General features: G+C 44.7%; 1 protein-coding gene across 1 annotated transcript; it reads right to left on the bottom strand.

The window, feature by feature from the left end:
• Positions 1-308: 308 nt before the first annotated feature.
• Positions 309-18,065, bottom strand: RALA (RAS like proto-oncogene A). Its single transcript, XM_077781103.1, has 4 exons — positions 17,913-18,065; positions 15,388-15,596; positions 10,580-10,754; positions 309-2,324 (listed from the first exon to the last, which is right to left on the bottom strand). Exons 1-4 carry the CDS (start codon positions 18,024-18,026, stop codon positions 2,202-2,204), a joined length of 621 nt encoding a protein of 206 aa, XP_077637229.1. The 5' UTR covers positions 18,027-18,065; the 3' UTR covers positions 309-2,201.
• Positions 18,066-20,571: the final 2,506 nt, after the last annotated feature.

Genomic DNA, 20,571 nt, shown 5'->3' on the forward strand with positions numbered 1-20,571 from the left:
ACGCTGTTATCTAGGAAATCTGGCTTCACACAAAAGAAATCCCTAAACTGAGAGCTCGAGAGATTTGGCGGGTTTAAAATCTCTGGTGAAGATGCCCAGGTCGGTGGGTCTGAATTTTACGTGTTGTATANCGAGCCTGAGCAATGACGCTGTTATCTATCTAGGAAATCTGGCTTCACACAAAAGAAATCCCTAAGCTGAGAGCTCGAGAGATTTGGCGGGTTTAAAATCTCTGGTGAAGATGCCCAGGTCGGTGGGTCTGAATTTTACGTGTTGTATATATTGTAGACATCAAGTAACACCACAAGCATTTTAAAAAAGGAAGTTTATTGGTCTTTAAATGGCTCAAATTGCAAATAAACCAATCGGGTAGTGGCATCAGCCTAAGACATGTGATGCGTCTTTGTCAGTTGGCTTCATAGCACCTCAGTACCCAGGAGAGGAAAGGTCTCAAAGCAAAGTCACAATGTTAGTGGTTAGGACCCCTGGTTAAATAAGACTGGGATGAGTACACGTGGAGACCGCCGGGCCCGCGGGGCCGGGGTCCTGTTGGTAACTTGAATTCTGCACGTGGCATAGCCTATGAAGAATACGAAATGAAAGATGTACATCTCAAACCCTTTAAGGACAAATAGTTAACATGACAAGTCAGATGTAATAATACCTAAAGAGCTGAGTTCCTAAAAAGCCTATTTTTGTTAACTTCACGTACACACCTGTTACCTGGGATGCCCGAATGCATCTTTGACTTGCTGAAATTAGGACTGAGCAAAAGGAAAGACCAACTTTATTGAACTAACTGTCTTAGCCCCGTTCCGAAGAAGATAAGCAAACTCTTGGCGGCGGTGTATTTTCCCATTGACGTCAGGTCCGCACCCAGCAGGCCGTAAGTCCCCAGCGGGCAGGGCACGCCAGGGCGACAGGGGCTCGTGTTTGGTCTGCAGATGCCAGACACGCCTTCGGCACCGCACGCGGGGTCCGCTGCCTGATGTTAATGTCAGGAAAATGGGGCTCCAGTGTTCTCCATCATGAACACGGGCTCCGGGGGCTCCGGGTAACTCTCCCGCAGCCAGACTGTCGCCTCCGAAGGGCACATGTAGAAACGAGCGGGTGGCAGGCACGCACACCGTCCCGAAGTGTGTTCTAGTGCAAAATTCATTGCACTAATGACGCCGTTCCGGTGCCCGGCTCCAGAGAGACCGGCAGCTTAGCACGTGCTCGCCACTTGTAAAAAGGAGTTCCGGGGGCCGGCATCTTACAGAAAAAGGCGGTTCACCGAAAGAGAACTGTGCTGAATCCCCACAGTCTAAAATTCTCTTACAAGTATATGCTGGCCCTTCATCTCAAACTACTTTACGGTTAATGAGAAGCGATCAAGGTTCTCTGGACCCTGACTTTCAAGAACCAGAGTATGGCACACATTTTAAGTTTGGACAGACTCCTAGCAGACAGTTATTTTTCGAGAATCTTCGATACACAAGTGGTACTCCATACCAGGCGAATATTCCCTCCCCCGGGCACGTGGGGCAACGGGCCCCCGGCACCACGGAGGGTACACCCAGAACGACGCAACTGGGTACTTTTCAGTTTCTAAATTAAGGCATATTCCAACATTTCCATGTACAAGTTTACACCACTTTTCTACGTTAATCACCAGGTAACTGATGCAGGTTCACAGATGAATTACTCTCAGTTTCACTAGATGCAACAATCATGCCAATAACTTCTCTTCTATATTGTGCATAACAATGGTTAAAAAAAACGTGGTACAGTTTAACTACCATGTTCACAATTGTCATTTTTCAAGGCAGTAGAAGACCAAGACATGTTAAAACGATATAAAATTGAAGCTTTATAATAAACCAGAGGAAGGCGCCTTTCCTCCCGTCCCTCCCACCCAGTCTCAGCACTAACAGTTCCGGAAAGACTGCCCGCGACACACAAGCCCACACGCTACATTCAGGACCGCGAGAAATGGAGGCAATTATGAGAGAAGTTGAACTCTGCTTCTTGGCGAAGCCACATTAATTTCTTTTTTTTAAGTGAATTTGACTCTCAGTGCAGTTCCAATTCATGCTTTTAGTGATACATAACAATTTCCAAATCGTTAAAGTAATTTCAGTCAATCGAGCCTTCGATGGCAATGCTTATAAATTACATTTATTAGTATGGTCAAGATAAGAAAGGAGTTTGGGCTTCGATTATAAAATGCAGCATCTTTCTCTGATTCTCTTGGCTAAACTTTTCCTCTTCTTTTTCCCATTCTTTTCTTTGCTGTCTTCCATCTTTCTGGCTCGAATTTCCCTCATTAAGTCAAAAAATACCTAGAGAGAAGAAAAGAGGGTAAATACAGCCACCAGATAACACGAGCTTGGTACTTGCTGCAGCCGCAGGAGTAAGCCTTGGGAATAAACTAAGAGCAACGACTTAAGAGCTTCTGTTTGGGGGGCACCTGGGTGGCTCTGTCGGTTGAGAGTCCGACTCCTGATACCGGTTCAGGCCACGATCTTGTGGTCGTGGGATCAAGCCCCGTGGTGGGCTCTGGGCTTTGCGCTGAGTGTGGAGCCTGCTTGGGATCCTCTCTCCCCATCTCTGCCCCTCCCCCTCACTCATGCATACTCTCTCTCTCTCAAAATAAATACATACACATTAAAAAAAAAAAAAGGACTCCTGTTTGGGACGTGAGGAAAGTACAAAACTACAGTCTCCTTCAAGCACACAGGGAAAACTGGGAAATTTTCTGAGTTATGCTTTTTGGTAAAAATGTTCACAGAATATAACCTGATCTTCCCATCCCAATTTTCAAGATAAAAAAGACAAAGCACTACAAGCGATGACAGCTCCAAAGACAAAACTCAATGCGCTGTGTTTGAGTAATTTACAATTAGTAAATGTATCTTACTGATTCATCTTTAAATGTAATTATGTTTAATAAAATTTACGTTTAATAACTTATTTTTCTTCAGCTCCATTTTTAGAAACAAAGTAAGGGAAATGAGTGCTTCCTTTGTCATTCTGATACCAGGGGCTAAGAAAACAACTTTCCTTGTTGCAACATATTCGAGAGTTTCTCAAGTCTGTCTGATGCCTAGAAACTGGTAAAGGAGAGATACTAGCATAATAATTTAAAAATTCCTGTGTAACAACTCAACAGTTAAATATCAATACCAAATGTCTGAGTGCAGACAGAGAAGGGCCTAGAAGGATATGGGCTCACACTGTACACAAACGGTTATGAGTGTGTGTATGAGGAATGGATGATTAACTTTTACGGTTTACACTCAAATTCTGAATTTAAAAATTCAGTTGTTACTTCTATTTTCTTTTCTCTTTTTCCCAAGAGCACGAAGTAAGAAGTGACACCACACCGATTTATTAAGAACTCAACTCAAAACAAACATTTAAAAAATTCTGCCTGGCTTGCGCTCTCTTGAAGGCCGTGAGGCAACAGCGCAGGTTACGTGGCGGCCAGCGTGCCTTTCCGCACACGCCGCCCGCTCTGTACAGAAGCTCACTGAGAGCACCGGGTGCTGCAGGGCACGGGGGAGGGCGAGCCTGTGCGTGCGGAGAAGGGGAGTTCGGTGGATCTGCCTGCATTTGGAATAGAAGCAAAGAAACCAAACACTACTGTTACTTTCGGGCTGAAGGCAGCAGGGGGCAGGGACCAGTGGGGCGGCCCTGAGTACATCCTGTTATACAACTTCTGTTTCGGAAAAGTAAACGTTTTACGTATTAAAAATGAAATCGATCACAAAAACTGAAAACCAAACTAAAATAAGACTAACAAGATGTAGAGCTGGTGACATAATCATACAGAGGCTAGAACTCTCTCAAGAGACTTTAAAACACATGATACAGAACGTACGTCTCAGAAGAGAAGCTCAACAGGAAAATAGAAGCAAAAGCTCAACAAATAAAAACAAGACAGATCCTAAACTTCGCTTCACAACTTAGTTGTTAACAGTGACAGTGGTATCGGCTTCCGAACAACTTCATGCAGATGCTGCGGGATAGGGTCTGAGAGCAAATATGTTAATGGAGGTTAGGAACCAAGACTCGGAGTGTTGGAGAAAAAAGCGGTAAGAATCCTGAATGTGAAACTTGAATGAGAAGTAACAGTAGGATCTCAGGATTTGTTTTCTTTTAATAACACCTATTTCCCAGCCCTTCACTGAAGGGACAGGAAGCAGTGACAACCCAACACAATAAGCACACGAGCCCCGGCTATGGCCGCTACATTCCTTTCCTACCAAGGGAACCAGGGCTCTCAGATAAAACGGCTGATTCCCGATCTGAGAAACAAAAAGTCAGTCAGAAAGCAAGGAAGCGGTTTAAAACAAAAGGCGGCAAGGAAATCAGAGACTAATGGGTTATGTCAAATGGACACAGGAGCAACACAGGAAGGGGTGAGAATGGTTAAAACAGGGAAAAACTGAGCAAAGAAAATCCACAGAGAACGCAGGAGACAGAAACACACGGGTGACACAGACCCCAAGGGACACAGGCGCGACTTCCCTGGGATGGAGATTTCAGAACCCTGTGCTGAGTCCACAGTTGGCCGGGGGGCAGGGAGCTTCCAAACTAGCTACATGCAATATCCCAGGACTCCCCTGCGGTGCTCTGATGCGGGTTTATCACTATGGAATAGACTTCAGAAGAAGGTGTGATTTCGGAGTGCCTGGGTGGCTCAGTCGGTTAGGCGTCCGACTTCGGCTCAGGTCATGCTCTCACGGTTCATGGGTTCGAGCCCCNTGAATCCCTATTAGAAACCGCCAAGGTCACCTTAACTAGCAAACGCCGTGGGGAACTTTAAAGTCTGCATCAGCTACTATAATGAGCGAAAGCTAATGGAAGCTCTGCTCCAGCGGCCACATGCAAGGGCATGGTTAACTAGGGGTAAGAATAAAGGGCTGGTGGGGGCGCCTGGGTGGCTCAGTCGGCTGAGCGTCCAACTCTTGGTTTCAGAGCAGGTCATGATCCCAGAGTCATGGGATCAAGCCCTGTGTAGGGCTCCGTGGTGAGTGTGAAGCCTGCTTGGGATTCATTCTCTCTCTCTCTCCCTGTCCCTCTCCCCCACTTGCGTGCGTTCTCCCTCTAAAGTAAAAATAAAAATAAAAATAAAAAAGAATAAAGAGTTGGCTCCGACAGCCTTAGACAAATGACCATCCCCAAAGCACCGGGCTGTTTCTGACTGTTTTTTAAACACAGACACTTTCAAAATTACTTCTCTTCCTCGCTTGCTCCCACCTCTTCTTTTCCTCCTGTCTCCTTCTTTCTCTTACTACCATGTTAGGGCAACCTGGTATATACAAAACTTGGCTCTTCTAAATCTAGAGTAGAGATCACAGGATATCCTTTTTCTCACATAAGTCAAAATAAGAAAAAACTAGATAAACATACAAACAGGCTTAGAATGCTTGGCTTACAATACTTACAGCTGAAAAAACAAAAGTTCCTAGAAACGACAAACATCTCTCTTTTGAAAAGCACCAACAGATATCAGCTTAAATCTGAACCTTTGCATTCTTCGTTTTAAGCACTTAGACAATATTACATTTTCAAACAGAATAAGGATCTACTATAAAAGCCAACACAGAAAGAAGGGAAACAATTATAGTTAAGTTTTTTTTTTAAACTTAAAAAAATTTTTCTTAACTTTAGGATCGGAGAGAGCTTTTCTAAGAAAGCCACGGAACCCAGAAGGCACAAAGGAAAACACTGGAAGATTTCACAACATAATCTTTAGTGTTTTTCCATGGCAAAAGACAAAAATCAGCCAAGTTAGAAGATGCAGTATGGACTAAGAGACAATATCCACAACAGATATAAATGGACAAAAGGTTAATGTCTTTACTATAAAGTAAGCTTTAGGAATGAAAACAATAAAGCCATAAGATCAGTGGGCAGAAGAAAGTGATTTCAGAGTTCACAGAAGATGTACAAACGGAATGGCCCATGAATCAACTACAACGGGGCTCATTAATAATCAAGAAACACAAATTAAAGCAATGGTGGACTCATCTCCCTGGTGACTTTGAAAGGTTGCTGTAACTGGTGCTGGGGAGGCAGTGGGGAAGGCTTTCGGTGGAAGCGTAAGAGCACTTTCTGGAGGGCGCCTGGTCATTAAAATTCACAGCGCGCCTTGCATGGGTGACCAGACAGCACTGTTTGTGACAGAAGATGCTGCAGACAGTCTGCATGTCATTCATGGGAAAATGGCTGAATTATGAAAAAGCCAAACTATGAAAACACTTTATAGATGTTTACGAGACTGTGGCATATCTATATGTAATGGTATGAAGAACTACATTTAAGACTTACAAAGCAAATTACAGAAATACATGATCTACATACACAGAAATACTATACATACGTCACATATATATACTGTATGTATATAAATGCACTATAAATACTACTAAAGCCCTATTTACATGGGGGAAAATAAGCAGACACAGCCTTCCCTTCGCTTGCACATGCCAGGCTACCAGTGTAGATAAATGTCTGGAAAGACACACGCCTGACTCAGCAGTGGTTGCCTCATAGGAAGGGAGGGGGGTAGAATCTGGGTGAAGAGTGACTCACTTTTTCTCCTTATTACAAATTTTTTCTTCATATAATAAGCAGGTATTCATGTGTTTATGTTTTTCTCATTAAAACTTTTAATGAAAAAACTTAGAAACATAGTACATTTCTCCTAAATCCTTTCCCCAACGTAAAATTGGCCCTCGTGACGTAATAAATCACACTCTCCTTTTTGACACCTACTTGCTCAATCTGTTTCCATTCCTCCAAGACGTTCCTTAAGAGCAACCTTGGAGTCATGACTTACAGAGATGGAGCATTTAGCTAGAAGGCTACCAACAAGGTCATCAGATGAGCCTGGCACCCGATGAGTCCACAAGCAGGTCTGCCAAGGGGTCCTCCGGGCGACTCCTCTGCGACAGGTGAGGCCCTGGCTCAACCACTCCGACGGCCCCCCTTTTCACAGGGAGGATTCAAAACCTGCCTCTTTGAAACTTCAACCCAATGGTCTATTTGGATTCTAGATGAGGACAAGACCTGAGACCTTAAGTCTCATAGGGAAGCTAGCGTTTGTTTTCTGTGACAAACAAGATACGTGCCAGTATTAACACTCGCCACCCAACAATCTGCGCCAGTCTTCCAGGAGCGGACGACACACGGCCTGGGACACATCACAGGTACTCCAACCATCGTGCTGACCAAAACAGTGTGGAAATGACACGGCACCAGAGTTGGCTACACCCAGAGCCCGCAGATGCCATCACAGGCCTTTTGACCTTGAATCAGGCGTTTAATCTTTCCACTCCGTTTCCCCATCTAAAAAGTGAGCACGAGAAGAGTATGCCTTGCAGAGTTAAAGATAAATGGTCAGCGCTGGCCACAGTGCCTGGGTCCTACAGACACAACGAATTAGCTCCTTTACCTAGTCACATTATTTCCTCAGCAAGAAACCAAATATAACCTAATCCTAAAAACTGAATAGTTGCTGCAAGTTACTTTTATTTAGTCACTGAAGTATTTTATCTGGCAGTCACTCCTCAGGGTGAGCAGTATCTGAAGTTACAGTATTCCGTATGAACTTGCACTCCTCTTTCTTTCTTTCTTTCTTTCTTTTCTTTCCTTCTTTCCTTCTTTCTTTCTTTCTTTCTTTCTTTCTTTCATCTATCTATCTGCCTTATCTATCTATCTATCTATCTATCTATCTATCTATCTATCTATCTATCTATCTATCTATCTATATCTTTCTGTCTCTCTATCCAGTGCATACCAGCGCAAACTGGGGTGCGAGGGGCAAAGGAAAACACAGAATCTTAAGATGGCTCTACACTTAGCATGGATCCCAACATGGGGCTTGATCCCACGAACCACGAGATCATGACCTGAGCCAAAATCAAGAGTCTGACGCTCGACTGAGCCACCCAGGTGCCCGCCCCTGCCCCACCCCCATACCGTGGTTTTTAACAGCCACATTTAACGTAATTTCGCTTTGGAGAGGTGACCCTTGAGCACAGACCAGATTTTCCCACACGGGCCACGGCAGTACTCCCTCCGCGCTCTTCCAGCATCCTGCCATTCTCCACCAGCACGCGGAGTCCGTTCCCCTTCCTCCCGCACCTGGCTAGGCCTTGCGACTACTTCAGCCAACAGAACGGAATGCAAATAATGCTGAGCAACTCCCATGGCTAGGTCATAAAAGGTGACGTGGTTTCTGCCCGTTTCTTACTCTCTTGGGACACTGGCCCTTGCTCTAACCCAGCCTTTAGCGGGACACACGGAAAAGGGCACATGGGAAGGAACTGAGGCATCCCTGGACGACAGCCAGCGTCAACTGGCTGGATCAGGCATGTGTGAACAGGAGGGCCGCCTGGGTGCCTCAGTCAGGTAAGCTTCTGACTTCGGCTCAGGTCACGATCTCGAGGTTTGTGGGTTCGAGCCCCATGTCGGGCTCTGCGCTGACGGCTCAGAGCCTGGAGCTGTTTCGGATTCTGTGTCTCCCGCTCTGTCTGCTCTCCTCCCCCTACCCCCCGCCATTCACACTCTGTCTCTCTCAAAAATAAATAAATATTAAAAAAAAAAAAAAGAAAAAAGAACCTAAGTGAAGATGCTTCCAGTTCCCAGATTTTAAGCTTTTCAGCTGAGGAACGAGACACTGTGGAAGAGACAAGCCATCTCCTGACCTGTCCAAACCCCTGGCCCAGAGATCCCATGAGCATAATAAATGGTTGTTTTTTTCCCATAAGTTTTGGGGTATATTTAGTTACACAGCCAGAGTAACTGAAACAGCCCTATACTTTCAACTTTCCTCTTTTGAAAATACATGCGTACGGCAAATACATGCATCACGCCAGCAGATGACAGCACAGGGGCTGCTATAATGACCGCTCCGTAGCTGGCGTGGTTACTGCTCGCCTCTCATCCCCTCTGTCCTTAGTTTAAACAGGTTTCAGAGTGTGTTCTACAACTGCTCATCAGTTTGGAGGAAACGAAACACACACACACACACTAATACTCAATGCTGCCTTTCAAAACCCCAAACACACTGAACTTTAAAACCTATTTTCATTAGTGGGGCGCCTGGGTGGCTTAGTCGGTTAGGCGTCCGACTTTCGCTTAGGTCATGATCTCGCGGTTCGTGGGTTCGAGCCCCGCGTCGGGNGCACTGAACTTTAAAACCTATTTTCATTAGTACTTTAAATACATTTGCCATAACTTTAGAGAAAACTGGTGGACTATGTAAAAATCTTTTAATACTCATTTTGTACAGATCTCTTGGAACTACAGGAATCTCACCATGTGACAAAAAATCTAATCACCTTAAGACAGCAGAGTGACATTAAGACCTACAGTAACTGGGGGCACCAACTCTTGGCTTTGGCTCGAGTCATGACCTCATGGTTTGTGAGTTTGGGCCCCGTGTCGGGCTCTGCACTAATCCTGCAGAGCCTGCTTGGGATTCTCTCTCCCTCCTCTACTTGCTTGTGCATGCTGTCTAACATAAATAAATAAACTTAAAAAAAAAAAAACCCCCACAGGAAATGAAGAGAAAGACTAACTTTTTTTTTCAAATCTCTAATTTTTTTTTTTTTTTTTTTAATCCTAATGATTTCTGTATTGGTATTATCAGTCTATAGGCTCAAGCAGACCAGTTCACTAAAACTGAAAGCCACCCAGAGCAGTGTTCCTCAAAGTGTGGTTCAAGAGGCCAGTCTGTACCACCTGGGAGCGTGGCAGAAATGCAAATTCTCAGGTCCCACCTCACAGCAAATGGACCAAACCCTCTGGGGGTAAGACCCGGGGATCGATGTTTACTAGGTTTCATAGACACTTCTGCCCATTAGAGTCCAAGAGGCACTCAGCAGAGCCCAGGTGCTTGGAGGCTGAAAGAGGCGGTGTGTGCAGGGCTCAGGGAGGCGGTGCCTCGGTCTTCCTAAATACTAAAGACGTAGGTCTTGTCTCGCAGCAGGATGAAATAACGCACCTGGGCAGGTTCCCAGAAACAAGGCGAGGGTGTTCCTGGCCTGGACTCAGGGAAGGGCCGATATGGACGAAGGGAGAAAATACAGAAGCGGCAGGGGATCCGCATTTCTATGCAGAGGAAAACAGAGGTTGAGGGTGGGGAGTGTAGGTACAGTAACAGATTTCAAAGCCCTCTTATCTGGGGCTCCTTTGTCTTGTGAGGCACCTTTACTTTCAAGAAGTTAAACAGAGCCAGGCAGGCATCAGCTCAGAGGACATGTCTAAATTATCCAGCTGAGCTGGGTAAGAAAAAAGAAAAATTAAGCAAAGGCAGGGATTTGGGTCAGAAATCCTGTTAGTGCTAGAAAAAAAACCACTCAGCTGTGCTCTCTCATGTTTTAACGTCTCTTGGGAATCCGAGGACAAGGTGAAGTGACAAATTCCGCACATGCTGCACTTGAGCATTCAGGGCAGATAAAAATCAGCACATACTAAATCACTATTTGAGTTTCACAAATCTCTGGACAAAATGGAGTGGAGTTAAAGCAAATGAACTTATTGTTAACGTGATGATATAGTAAGGAGAGCCACCCTTTACCTTGTCAACATTAGCTCGAGTTTTAGCAGATGTTTCCACGTAGTTGACATTCCACTGGTCGGCTCTGGTTTTCGCCTCTTCTACAGAAACCTGCCTTTTATCTTCTAAGTCTGATTTGTTACCAACCAGCAGAAATGGAACATTCTCATCTTCTTTTACTCTTAAAATCTGCTCCCTGGATTAAGGAAAATGAGAAACAAATATTAATATTACCCCCACATGTTATGCTAACAAAATAACTAGTACCATCTGCCATTAGCCTGTGTGTGTGCATGCGTGTGTGTGTGTGCGCGCATGTGTCTACACAGTAACAACTAGCTCATTCACTGCGCGGTATGGAGTGAGCCGCACTTCTTTATTCGACCACCAACCACTTGAATTACATACTCATTCCACTGATGAAGGGAAAATATACTGAAGAGAGTATAAATATGGCAGTGGAGGTACAAAATCAAAGTGTCAAATGCTACTTCCTCCCAAAGTGTTTTTGTAAAGAAACTTTTAATATAAGGATGGTTTTAGATTTGCAGAAAAGTTGTGAAGCCAGTGCAGAGAGCTCCCGTATGTCTACACCCGTTTCCCCTGCTGTTAACCCCTGACATAGTGTGGTAGCTTTACCACAGCTAAGGAAGCAGTCTCAATCCATCATTATCAGCTCAAGTCCCAGTTTTATTCAGATGTTCCTAGGGTTTCCCTACCGTCCTAAGATCTCATCCAGGAAACCACATGACATTTAGCTGTCATATTGCCTTAGATTCCACATGACTCTTGGACTTGCCTTGTTTTTGATGACCTGGACAGTTTTGAGACATGCTGGTCAGCTAACTGGTAGAAAATCTCTCAACCCGTATTTGTCTGATGTTTTTCTCATGATGAAATTGGGGTCATGGGATTTGGGGAGGAAGATTACAGAGGGAGAGAGTGCCATTCTTAATACATCATATCAACGGCCCCACTGAATGTTTTTAAAAACCCCACACATGCCAGAAATCTCTGGAAGTCGGCTCTGGAGTACAAATTTTGTATTCACAGAGAGGTTATATGCTGTTCCCAGTTCCAAAGGTATCACAGCTCTCTGTCCTTCCTAGTCATGTGGCTCTGAGCAAAGTACTTCTTTGCCTCAGTTCCCCATGTGTAAAATGGGGAAACAATCATACCTTCCTCATAAGGTTGTTGTGAGGACGAAATGAGAAGTCCTTAGAGTTGTGCCTGGCACGTAGTAAATATTCAGTAAATGCTAGCTCTTCTTAATCATTATTATTACTGTGCTGGAGAAAGAGGTTTTCTTATAAAATCAACACTATCTTGCTATCTTACCAGGGCCTCGCCTTTGAAATTATCAAAAGACGTTGAAACTACAGAAGCACAAATAACTCAGACTGAGAGAAAATGAGAAAACGAAAGGGATTCTTGGGATGACAGATCAGGGGCGTATACCTGGTTCTGCAAGGATCTATCGTGATAAGACAGATTTTGAGAGACTGAGAATGAATCTTCACCAAGCCTTGACCTCAGATTTGTCCATTTTGTGCTTCTTAGATTCTGTGCTTCTGATTTCAAGAGAAGATGTGAAAAGCGTGTGCCTTAGAACCCATGGGACTCACTAGCATCTAGCTCACCTCGTTAATTCTCTGCACAGTGTTTGGTGTGTGGCGAGCGCGGTGTGAGGATTAGGCAGTGCTCCTACGTTTAGTATTACTTCATTCGCCTGATTTCTGATGTCGTCGTGAATATTCTAACAGACTCAGTGTTTGTAGGCAGCTCTTTGGATCTGAATTCCTAGTTTTTCTTTCTTTTTTTGAGAGAGAGAGAGAAAAAAGAGAGACACAGAGAGAGGGAGGGACAGAGAGAGAAGGAGAGAGAGAATCTTAAGCAGGTTCCACAGCCAGTGCAGATCCTGACGCAGGGCTCGGTCCCACGGACCGTGAGATCATGACCCGAGCCAAAATCAAGAGTCAGAGGCTAACTCACTGAGCCACCCAGGTGCCCCCAGTTTTTTTTTTTAAATTCTTCATTTTTCTACCATGAACAGATTATAGACCTCACACACAGTCGCCTCCCTCTTGGTGGTGGTACTTAGTTTGTCACCAACATCTTCTGAGGAAGTTACAGTGTCAGCCGGGCAGTGACTTGGTGACACGTGCTAGGCTGTAGAGTACTACAGTGCTGTGATGTTGTCTACCATCCACACGATCTCCTGCAAAAAGCATGCCAACGCTCACCATTACTACTATTAAATTTATGACGTATCTGTGAAGAAGATACTGGCCAGTCAAAATCTTTTTCTAGTGCTGGTGGCAACAAATTTGCTGTTATGTCCTTCACCAGTTTCCTTTGTGATCAACAGCCTCACACTCAGATGTTAACAACACCTGACTTACCACTTGATCTCACTAACCACCAGAGACAGACTCTGGCATTTGTGATTCTAGTACTTCTGGTCGTATGTATAGAGTCATTAATTTATTTCTTAATAAATACCTCGTAAGCTACCGGGTCAGATGCTTCAGGAAGACCATTACTGAAAATACAGCCTGACTAATGCTATCAGAAACGTGGCGTTGGAAAGCCTGGACCTTCTGGGTTCAGAGGTGAGAAGACAATATTCATGAGAGCTAACTAGCTGGCTTAATTAGCTACTTTCCTGGATGTCAGCGAAAGGCACTGCTATGTCTACAACCTTCCTACACATTTTGCTTACTGTGATGCTCCTTTTAAACAGAGTTTTAGAGGCTATTATTATAGCATTTTAGAATAGGAAAGTACTTTTATTAACTGGTCCAACTTTTTCATTTTTGGCATAAGAAAAGTGAGAACTAGAAAAAAAAATAAGAACGTTTTCTAACATTTCTTTTTTTTTGTAATTTTTTTAAATGTTTAATTTATTTCTAGGAGAGAGAGAGATTGAGAGAGAGAGCGTGAGCAGGAGAGGGTCAGAGAGAGAGGGAGTCACAGACTCTGAAACAGGCTCCAGGCTCCGAGCTGGCAGTCAGCACAGAGCCCGACGCGGGGCTCGAACCCACGAACCGCGACATCATGACCTGAGCGAAAGTCGGACGCTTAACCGACTAAGCCACCCAGGCGCCCCTGTTTTCTAACATTTCTATCAAACATTTACTAAACATGCTGCGTATGATATATGCCAGGAACGGTGCCAAATACGGGCCCCGGGATCCTCAGGCGGGTAAGAACGGGGCCTGCTCTCCCCTAGTCAGGAAAAAGACATACAGATCAAGCTGATCCTACAAGTGCAGCGGGTGTGCTCTGGGAGCCGGGGTGGGCACCCTGCGCACACAGCTGAGCAAGCGGGGGCGCTGGCCTGGAGACCAGAGGCCCCGCAAGGCTAAAGGGAGCCGCAGCCCCCGGTGCTACACTCTGCGGGGTCGGGGTCAGAACGGGTGGAGCGCAAGCGGCCGGACTGTCTCAAAAATGCCTTTCCTGTCGCTGCTGAGTCACTGGGACTGTTTTTATTTACGGGAAAAGCATCACACTGGAGGTACGACAGAAGAGTAATGAATGATTCACTTGTTTTCTGGAACAGCAAGAGCCCAGGAGTCTTACTCTCTCTATTCCCTGGAGACACCACCTTGGCTTTGGCAACTACGGTGACACATTTGTGCCATTACCTAGAACAAGACTTGCTCCCTAAGAAGCGCTCAAACATTTGCGGCGTGAGCGGGTACACACGGACGTCTCTCTCGCACGTGTCCCGGGACTGTAAGGCAGCAGGGCCCACCACCGTCCACGCTGTACCCACGCGTAACTCCTTTCTTAGGGAAACCAACGAAGTGCATCTTACAAATTAAAAGTGCATTTGAAGTTTCTCAATGACATGCTTTTTTGTTCTGGAGATTCCCTGAAGTTCTTGAGACTTTCAAGTGCACATGGAAAGGAGGCTTCACGTAAGCCCAGGTTCAGCTTTTGCTCAAGCGCTGGAGACGTCTTTCCTTGTCCGTGGAAACCCTTCTCCTCCTCCATGCTCGTCTACTCCGAAGGCCTCGGAGCTTCTGGCCTCTCCCGGGTCCCTGTAACCATCACTGCCCACAGCTCCTACTCTGTCACTGCCCTGCTCTTGGTTTCAAGCTTGTCCACCTAGGCTGTGTGACTCTGGAAAAGAGAGGCCTCACCGCACTCTTCTTTTGTGTCTCTCCCGCCAAGGCAAACACTTAACACGGAAATAAAAAATACACAATTAAAAGACTACTTTTGATTACGCGTGTAGTAACTGAGGCTACTCAAAAACTTACTCGTGGCATATTTCTCTCAGAAGCCCTCTCCCCTTTCCCAACTGTCCCTCTGCAAACCAAACGGATGACAGAGTTTGATTAGGCAAATGGTAAGTGAGATACAGAAACTACTGTGTAACACAACCCAGTGTACACTCTGTGGTATTAGTGTTTCTATCACGATACTCAGCGTGCGCGGTCAGGCATCTGTGTGGTGAGGAGGATGGCAACGTGCCTGCTCAGCGTCACACAGGTGCCGTAGAGTCAGTGGCTGATGCAGAAAGACCTGGAATCTGCTCAGAGCTCCGTTACGTGACCCAAACACCAACTATTCCGGCAGCAGTAGTGCTGTATCCGAAGAGAAATGCTCCAGCGACGCCTAACAGACTCTGGGGCCGGAGGCTGCCCCCACCTCACGCGCCAATACAGCGGCACGGGGACGGCCGGAGGAGTGTGCGAGGTGCGCGGGACGCCTGAGTGCCAGCACGCGGGGAGTCAACCAACAGCAGCAGAGGGACGGCCTCGCAAGCAACCGCCTCCGGCCGTCCACCGTTTCTGGGGAGGACGCCTTCCTGTACACACCTGAAGTCGGCTGTGGCTGCAAAGGATTCCATTTCTGTAATGGAGAAGACACACAGGAAACCCTCCCCGCTCCGAAAGTAGTTGTCTCTAATTGCAGCGTAGTCCTCCTGCCCGGCTGTATCCAAGATATCGATCTGCACTTCCTCCCCATCCAGCACGACCTTCTTCCGATAGCTGTCCGCTTTGGTAGGCTCGTAGTCCTCCACAAACTACAAAAGATGGAACAGATTCGCGTGAAGCTGCCAAAATAGTACAGAGAGGTCCCGTGTACTCTTAATTCAGGTTTCCCCACTGGTAAAAGCTGCATTCATTTAACTCTTCGTTTTAGGTACTTTGGTGGCTTTGACATTTGTGAAAAGCGAGGCTTGAATGATTAAGTCTAGACTGCTTACAACCTGGAAACAGTGCCTTTTCCTAAAACATCATGCCTGCAAAAACCATTACACATATATTTAATCAAATATATTTAAAAAATCCTTTTAATCTGACTCTAAATATAAATTTTCATGCCGGAATTGTGGAAACAACTTGAAAGTAAGTCAACATTTAGGTAAGCATTGAGAGCTGTGAAATTTCTTCATGAACTTTTAGATCTCTCTCTAAACATCTGATTTTTAAAAATAAGAGTACAACTACACAACTTTACATTCCCACATCTATCTTCAACTCCGTAAATCTCCCCTTGGTATTTCTGATCACTGTATCACTGTTGGCATGTATGGATGTATATGTACACACTTTTGCAGGTTTTTATTAGTTCCTAGGAGTGTTTTCATTACCTGATATTGTCTTATTTATTTGCTCAATGTCTATATCCCTGTAGTAGAATTTACCCTCTGGGAGCAGGGACTTGACTATTCTACCCATTACTCTATCCCCCAGAGCTTAGAACAGTGCCTGGTACATGGCAGACACTCACTAAATAATTATTGAAAATATGAACACAGTGTATTTGTAACTATAAAGGCTATAGGACATTCGACCATATTTATGTGCTAATTTTTATTTGTATATTTATGAATATCAAATATAAATATTCAGATAGCACATCAGATACTGTTGTGAATATTAGTATTTATGATTACTAAATGAAATGTTTCTTTTAAAGTGTTGTTATTTACTTATTTTGAGAGAGAGAGAGAGAGAACATGTGCACAGAAGTGGGGGAGGGCCAGAGAGAGAGGGAGAGAACCCCAGGCAGGCACTACCACACTGTCAACGCAGAGCCAGATGGGGGCTCAGACTCACGAACCGTGAGATCATGACCTGAGACGAAATCAAGAGTTGGATGCTTAACCGACAGAGCCACTCAGGCGCCGCGTGAACAGTCTTACTATTGACCTCCTCCTTATTGTCAAGAATGGGCCTGAGTTAGTGATTAGTTTGTAAGACGAGTTATTAAAATGAGTAGTAGGAAAAACCAACTGAACAGATAAATCTGCAATTTCATTTAAAGTACCATTTCGATCTCCTCTCTTTCCAAATTTTCTACTGTCGTCCCCAGCGAGCAAGATAGCTGATGGGCGTATGTTGTGTGTGACAGAATGCTGAGGAGCAGGCAACAGGAGGGACATGGGTGGTAAGGGTCTGCAGGGTCTGCTGTCAGGACACCAGGCTGAGAGTCTGGTTACTCATCAGAGGTCACTCTGCTTGGGCAGGTTGGGTAACCTCCCTGGGGTTTTCTCACGTGTAAAATGGGGGTACTACCATACCAGGCAGGATTGTTATGAAGATTAACTAAGAAAGAATAACCATAAAACCCTGCTTCTGTTGGAAGAATTGAGGATAAATGTTTAAACTGGATTATCAACTCTTAAATCATTTAGGCTTGATTAAGAGTCCTCTGGGGAAAGACTATATTGTTGTCTTAACTCTAGGGAAATAAAGTCCAACATAAATATAGGCATGCAAATCTGTAACCTTCTAGTGATATTTTAGGGACCTAGCCTTTGCCTATCTAATGATGAGTATATGCCACGCCAAATACTACAATTCATTTTTCCACTATTATTAAAATTATTTTATTATTGGGGCATCTGGCTGGCTGAGTCGGAGGTGTATGTGACTCTTGATCTCTGGGTCATGAGTTGGTGCCCCATGTCGGGTGAGGGATTATTAAATAAATAAAACTTAAAAAATTATTCTTATCATTATTACTGTTAAAGTTATCAAAGGGCACCTATGCATGTTAATTTTAAGTCTCAAATGGGTAGTTTATCTACTTGTTCTATTCATTCAAGGTGGGAACCTCCATTGAAACACTTAAAAATGAAAAAGCCAAAGTTAGATTGTTTAAAAATTGGTACTGTTTCTAGTCTTGTTGTTAAAGGTTTTTAAGGATCTTGAATTACTGACTCGTTAAATCAACATGTGTACAAATGTTAGCTCTGAATTTAAAAATGGGAAAAAATGATTAGTAGTTTTCAAGGACTCAAGGAATACATCCAAAATAGCCCCAAAACTAAGTGACAGAAATACTCTCTGAAAGCCCAAATTTTGACATCCATTATAAAATCGGCACTTACCTCATCATACATGAACTGCAGGGTCAGAGCGGACTTGCCCACACCACCACTGCCCACCATGATGACTTTGTGTAAGGCCAAAGAATTCTGACCCTTGGGCTTATTTGCAGCCATCTTGTGTCAAAGAGTTTTCGGCAAAGGCTTAAGAAGAATCTAGGAAGAAGGAAAAAGTAAGTAATGCTCAGTACAATCTTCCTCAGAATTCCAAATGTAGGAAAGATATAAAGTGTCCTTGGGCTTCAAGATATACTAGTTTTCATTCTGCGGTGATTTTTAACAGATGGCAAATGAAGCACGCTCAAGAATCACTTATCAGAGAACACCGTGACAATACAAGCATATGACTCAAGGGCATGTCTCCTATAATAGCTAGTTTTCAGTAATGAGCTATGACCAAAGGTGAAGGTTTGGCAGTGCAACCACACGCTGACAGTACTGAAGTATGAGATGCATTAGAATATCATCACACAGATTAGGAAAACAGGCTTACCAATCACTTTGTCTTCATATTAACTTTTATTGGCAATAATTAAAGAGATATTTGTTCTAATTATAGAAACAACTGACCAAAAGAAAAAAAAAATTGCTGATTGAAAGGCTTACTCACTGTCAGTTTATAAATGAAGAAACCTCACGCCTTGGTATTAGACAGAATCCACACTGTAGATCACAGCTCGTAAGGGACATCGTGGACTAGATGGCCAAACCCCTGGGCCCGGTGTGCCCTCACCTTCTTAAGAACGTGCATGTGTTTGCTGCCTTCGGGTGCTCGGTGTGGGGAGACCGGGGCCCTCTAGAGGCTGGGGGCTGCTGTACACTAACGGCACCCCGTTACCGCCGGCTCCAGCACCAGGCCTCTTGGCCGTGAGGTCACAGCAAACACTGAGTCTGTGTGGAGCCCAAGTGAGGAGCTTTGATGTCACTGGAGGTTCGAGGGCTTGGGGGTGGCTGCAGCACCCTTCCTTCTCAGCATCTTTTGACTCGTTTTGGTCCCAGTACAGCTTTCCCAACAACGTGCAGCTCACAGGATACCTCATCCTGCCTACCTCTCCGTTCTGTGCCCGCGTCCCTGCTTGGCTGCGTCAGTCCCACACCGGCCTCCGTCAGCTCTTCCGATGCCCTTCTGTGCCTCGTGGCCTTGTCATGCACTGTCCTGTACTTGGCATATTCTTATGCAATGTGACTAAGACTTCTCAGTTTTGGGGTCTCCGCCTTACCTGAAACTCAACCTAAATTACACTTTCCCCTGCCTCGTGGGCTCATTCGTATAGCATCTAATACTTTCCCTCATAACCGTTATCACAGGCCGAAATTGCTTGAAGTGTGTTAGTTGCTTAATATGGGTTTTCTTCCCGAATAAACCCGAAACCATGAGTGCAGGGGCCATGCCTACTTGGTTTACTTTATGCTTCATGTGATTAACATGGCTGGGAAAATTAATCATTCAGTACGCATGTGTTGAATGAACAAACCAATGTTCTCAGTCTGAAAACCTTGGGGAGTAACTTAGACTGCACTGGGATAAAGTAGCCATTGCTACCAGAGATTCAATCACAAGTCTGGGCAAGGACAGCCTGCTGTGGGTCTGTGCCTCACACGCTGGCTGTAACCCAAGAGCTGGGCACTTCTCAGGTTGTGCTCAGAAATCACGCCCATATGACTATTTGCCCAAACAGCAAAGTGTTAAAGAAAGGAAAAAACAACTCCTTATAATCTTACTATCATTTAACAATGTGAACATGTTACACCTTGAGACTGCTTTCAATCTATGTGGAACATAGCTTGAGCTGACACTGCATGTGCAATTTCTGATCCCGTTCTTATGTCTATAACATTTTAGCAGAAGCAGTTTGCATCGTCACATGTATTGTAAAGAATCTACCCTTGGAGGTTAGCAGTCAACTCAACAAACAAGAATTGAGGCCCCTCTTTTCATGGGTACCAAGGACATGATCATTAGATTATGAATGACTATCACTGCTCAGAAATAGTGAAAAATATCAGTATATTTCAGATAAGTAACTAAAAGACTGAAGTAGCTTATGGGACATACTCTTGCTGGTGTTCTATATAACTCAGGAAATGACTCCTCACTCTTATGATCCTTACTTGCTGGCCAGCTGTAATCATTTCATGACTATGTAACTACTGATTTTTATCCATCTAGCTATCTATCTATCTAGCTATCAAGAGTGTGTGTGCATGCACGAGCTGGGGAGGGACAGAGAGAGGCAGAGACAGAAAGAGAGAGAAAATCCCAAGCAGGGCTTGAACTCATGAACCTGTGAGATCATGACCTGAGATGAAATCATGAGTCAGTCGCTTAGCCAACTGAGCCACTCAGGTGCTCCTACAGATGTATTTCAAGTCACAAAACTGAACGAACTCACTTGGGGATAAGACGAAGATGCGGAAGAGAAGGCAGCAAAGGAGAGATCCCTGAGACAGCTCAACAGTCTTGTTCAGGAGGAAAAGGGGCCACTCAGGAGGAAATCCAGTCATAGAAGCTGGTAACTGTCAAATCCTGCTGGGAGACCGAGCTGAGATACAAGAAGATAAGAGATTTACAGAGAATTGATTACTAGATTTGGCAAGATGGAGATTGCTAATGACGTTGGGGAGAGTCATTTCACCAATGAGGTAGGAACCACAGTCTGAA

Source organism: Crocuta crocuta, unplaced genomic scaffold (assembly GCF_008692635.1).
Source record: "Crocuta crocuta isolate KB4526 unplaced genomic scaffold, BGI_CrCroc_1.0 scaffold108, whole genome shotgun sequence".
NCBI classification, from domain to species: Eukaryota; Metazoa; Chordata; class Mammalia; order Carnivora; family Hyaenidae; genus Crocuta; species Crocuta crocuta.

Coding starts and splice junctions, on each gene's coding strand:
- RALA (XM_077781103.1), bottom strand. CDS start 18,026: ATGGCTGCAAATAAGCCCAAGGGTCAGAATTCTTTGGCCTTACACAAA. Junction 15,597..17,912: donor TGCAGTTCATGTATGATGAG/GTAAGTGCCGAT, acceptor CATCTTTTGTAG/TTTGTGGAGGACTACGAGCC. Junction 2,325..10,579: donor CTCGAGCTAATGTTGACAAG/GTAAAGGGTGGC, acceptor TCTTCTCTCTAG/GTATTTTTTGACTTAATGAG.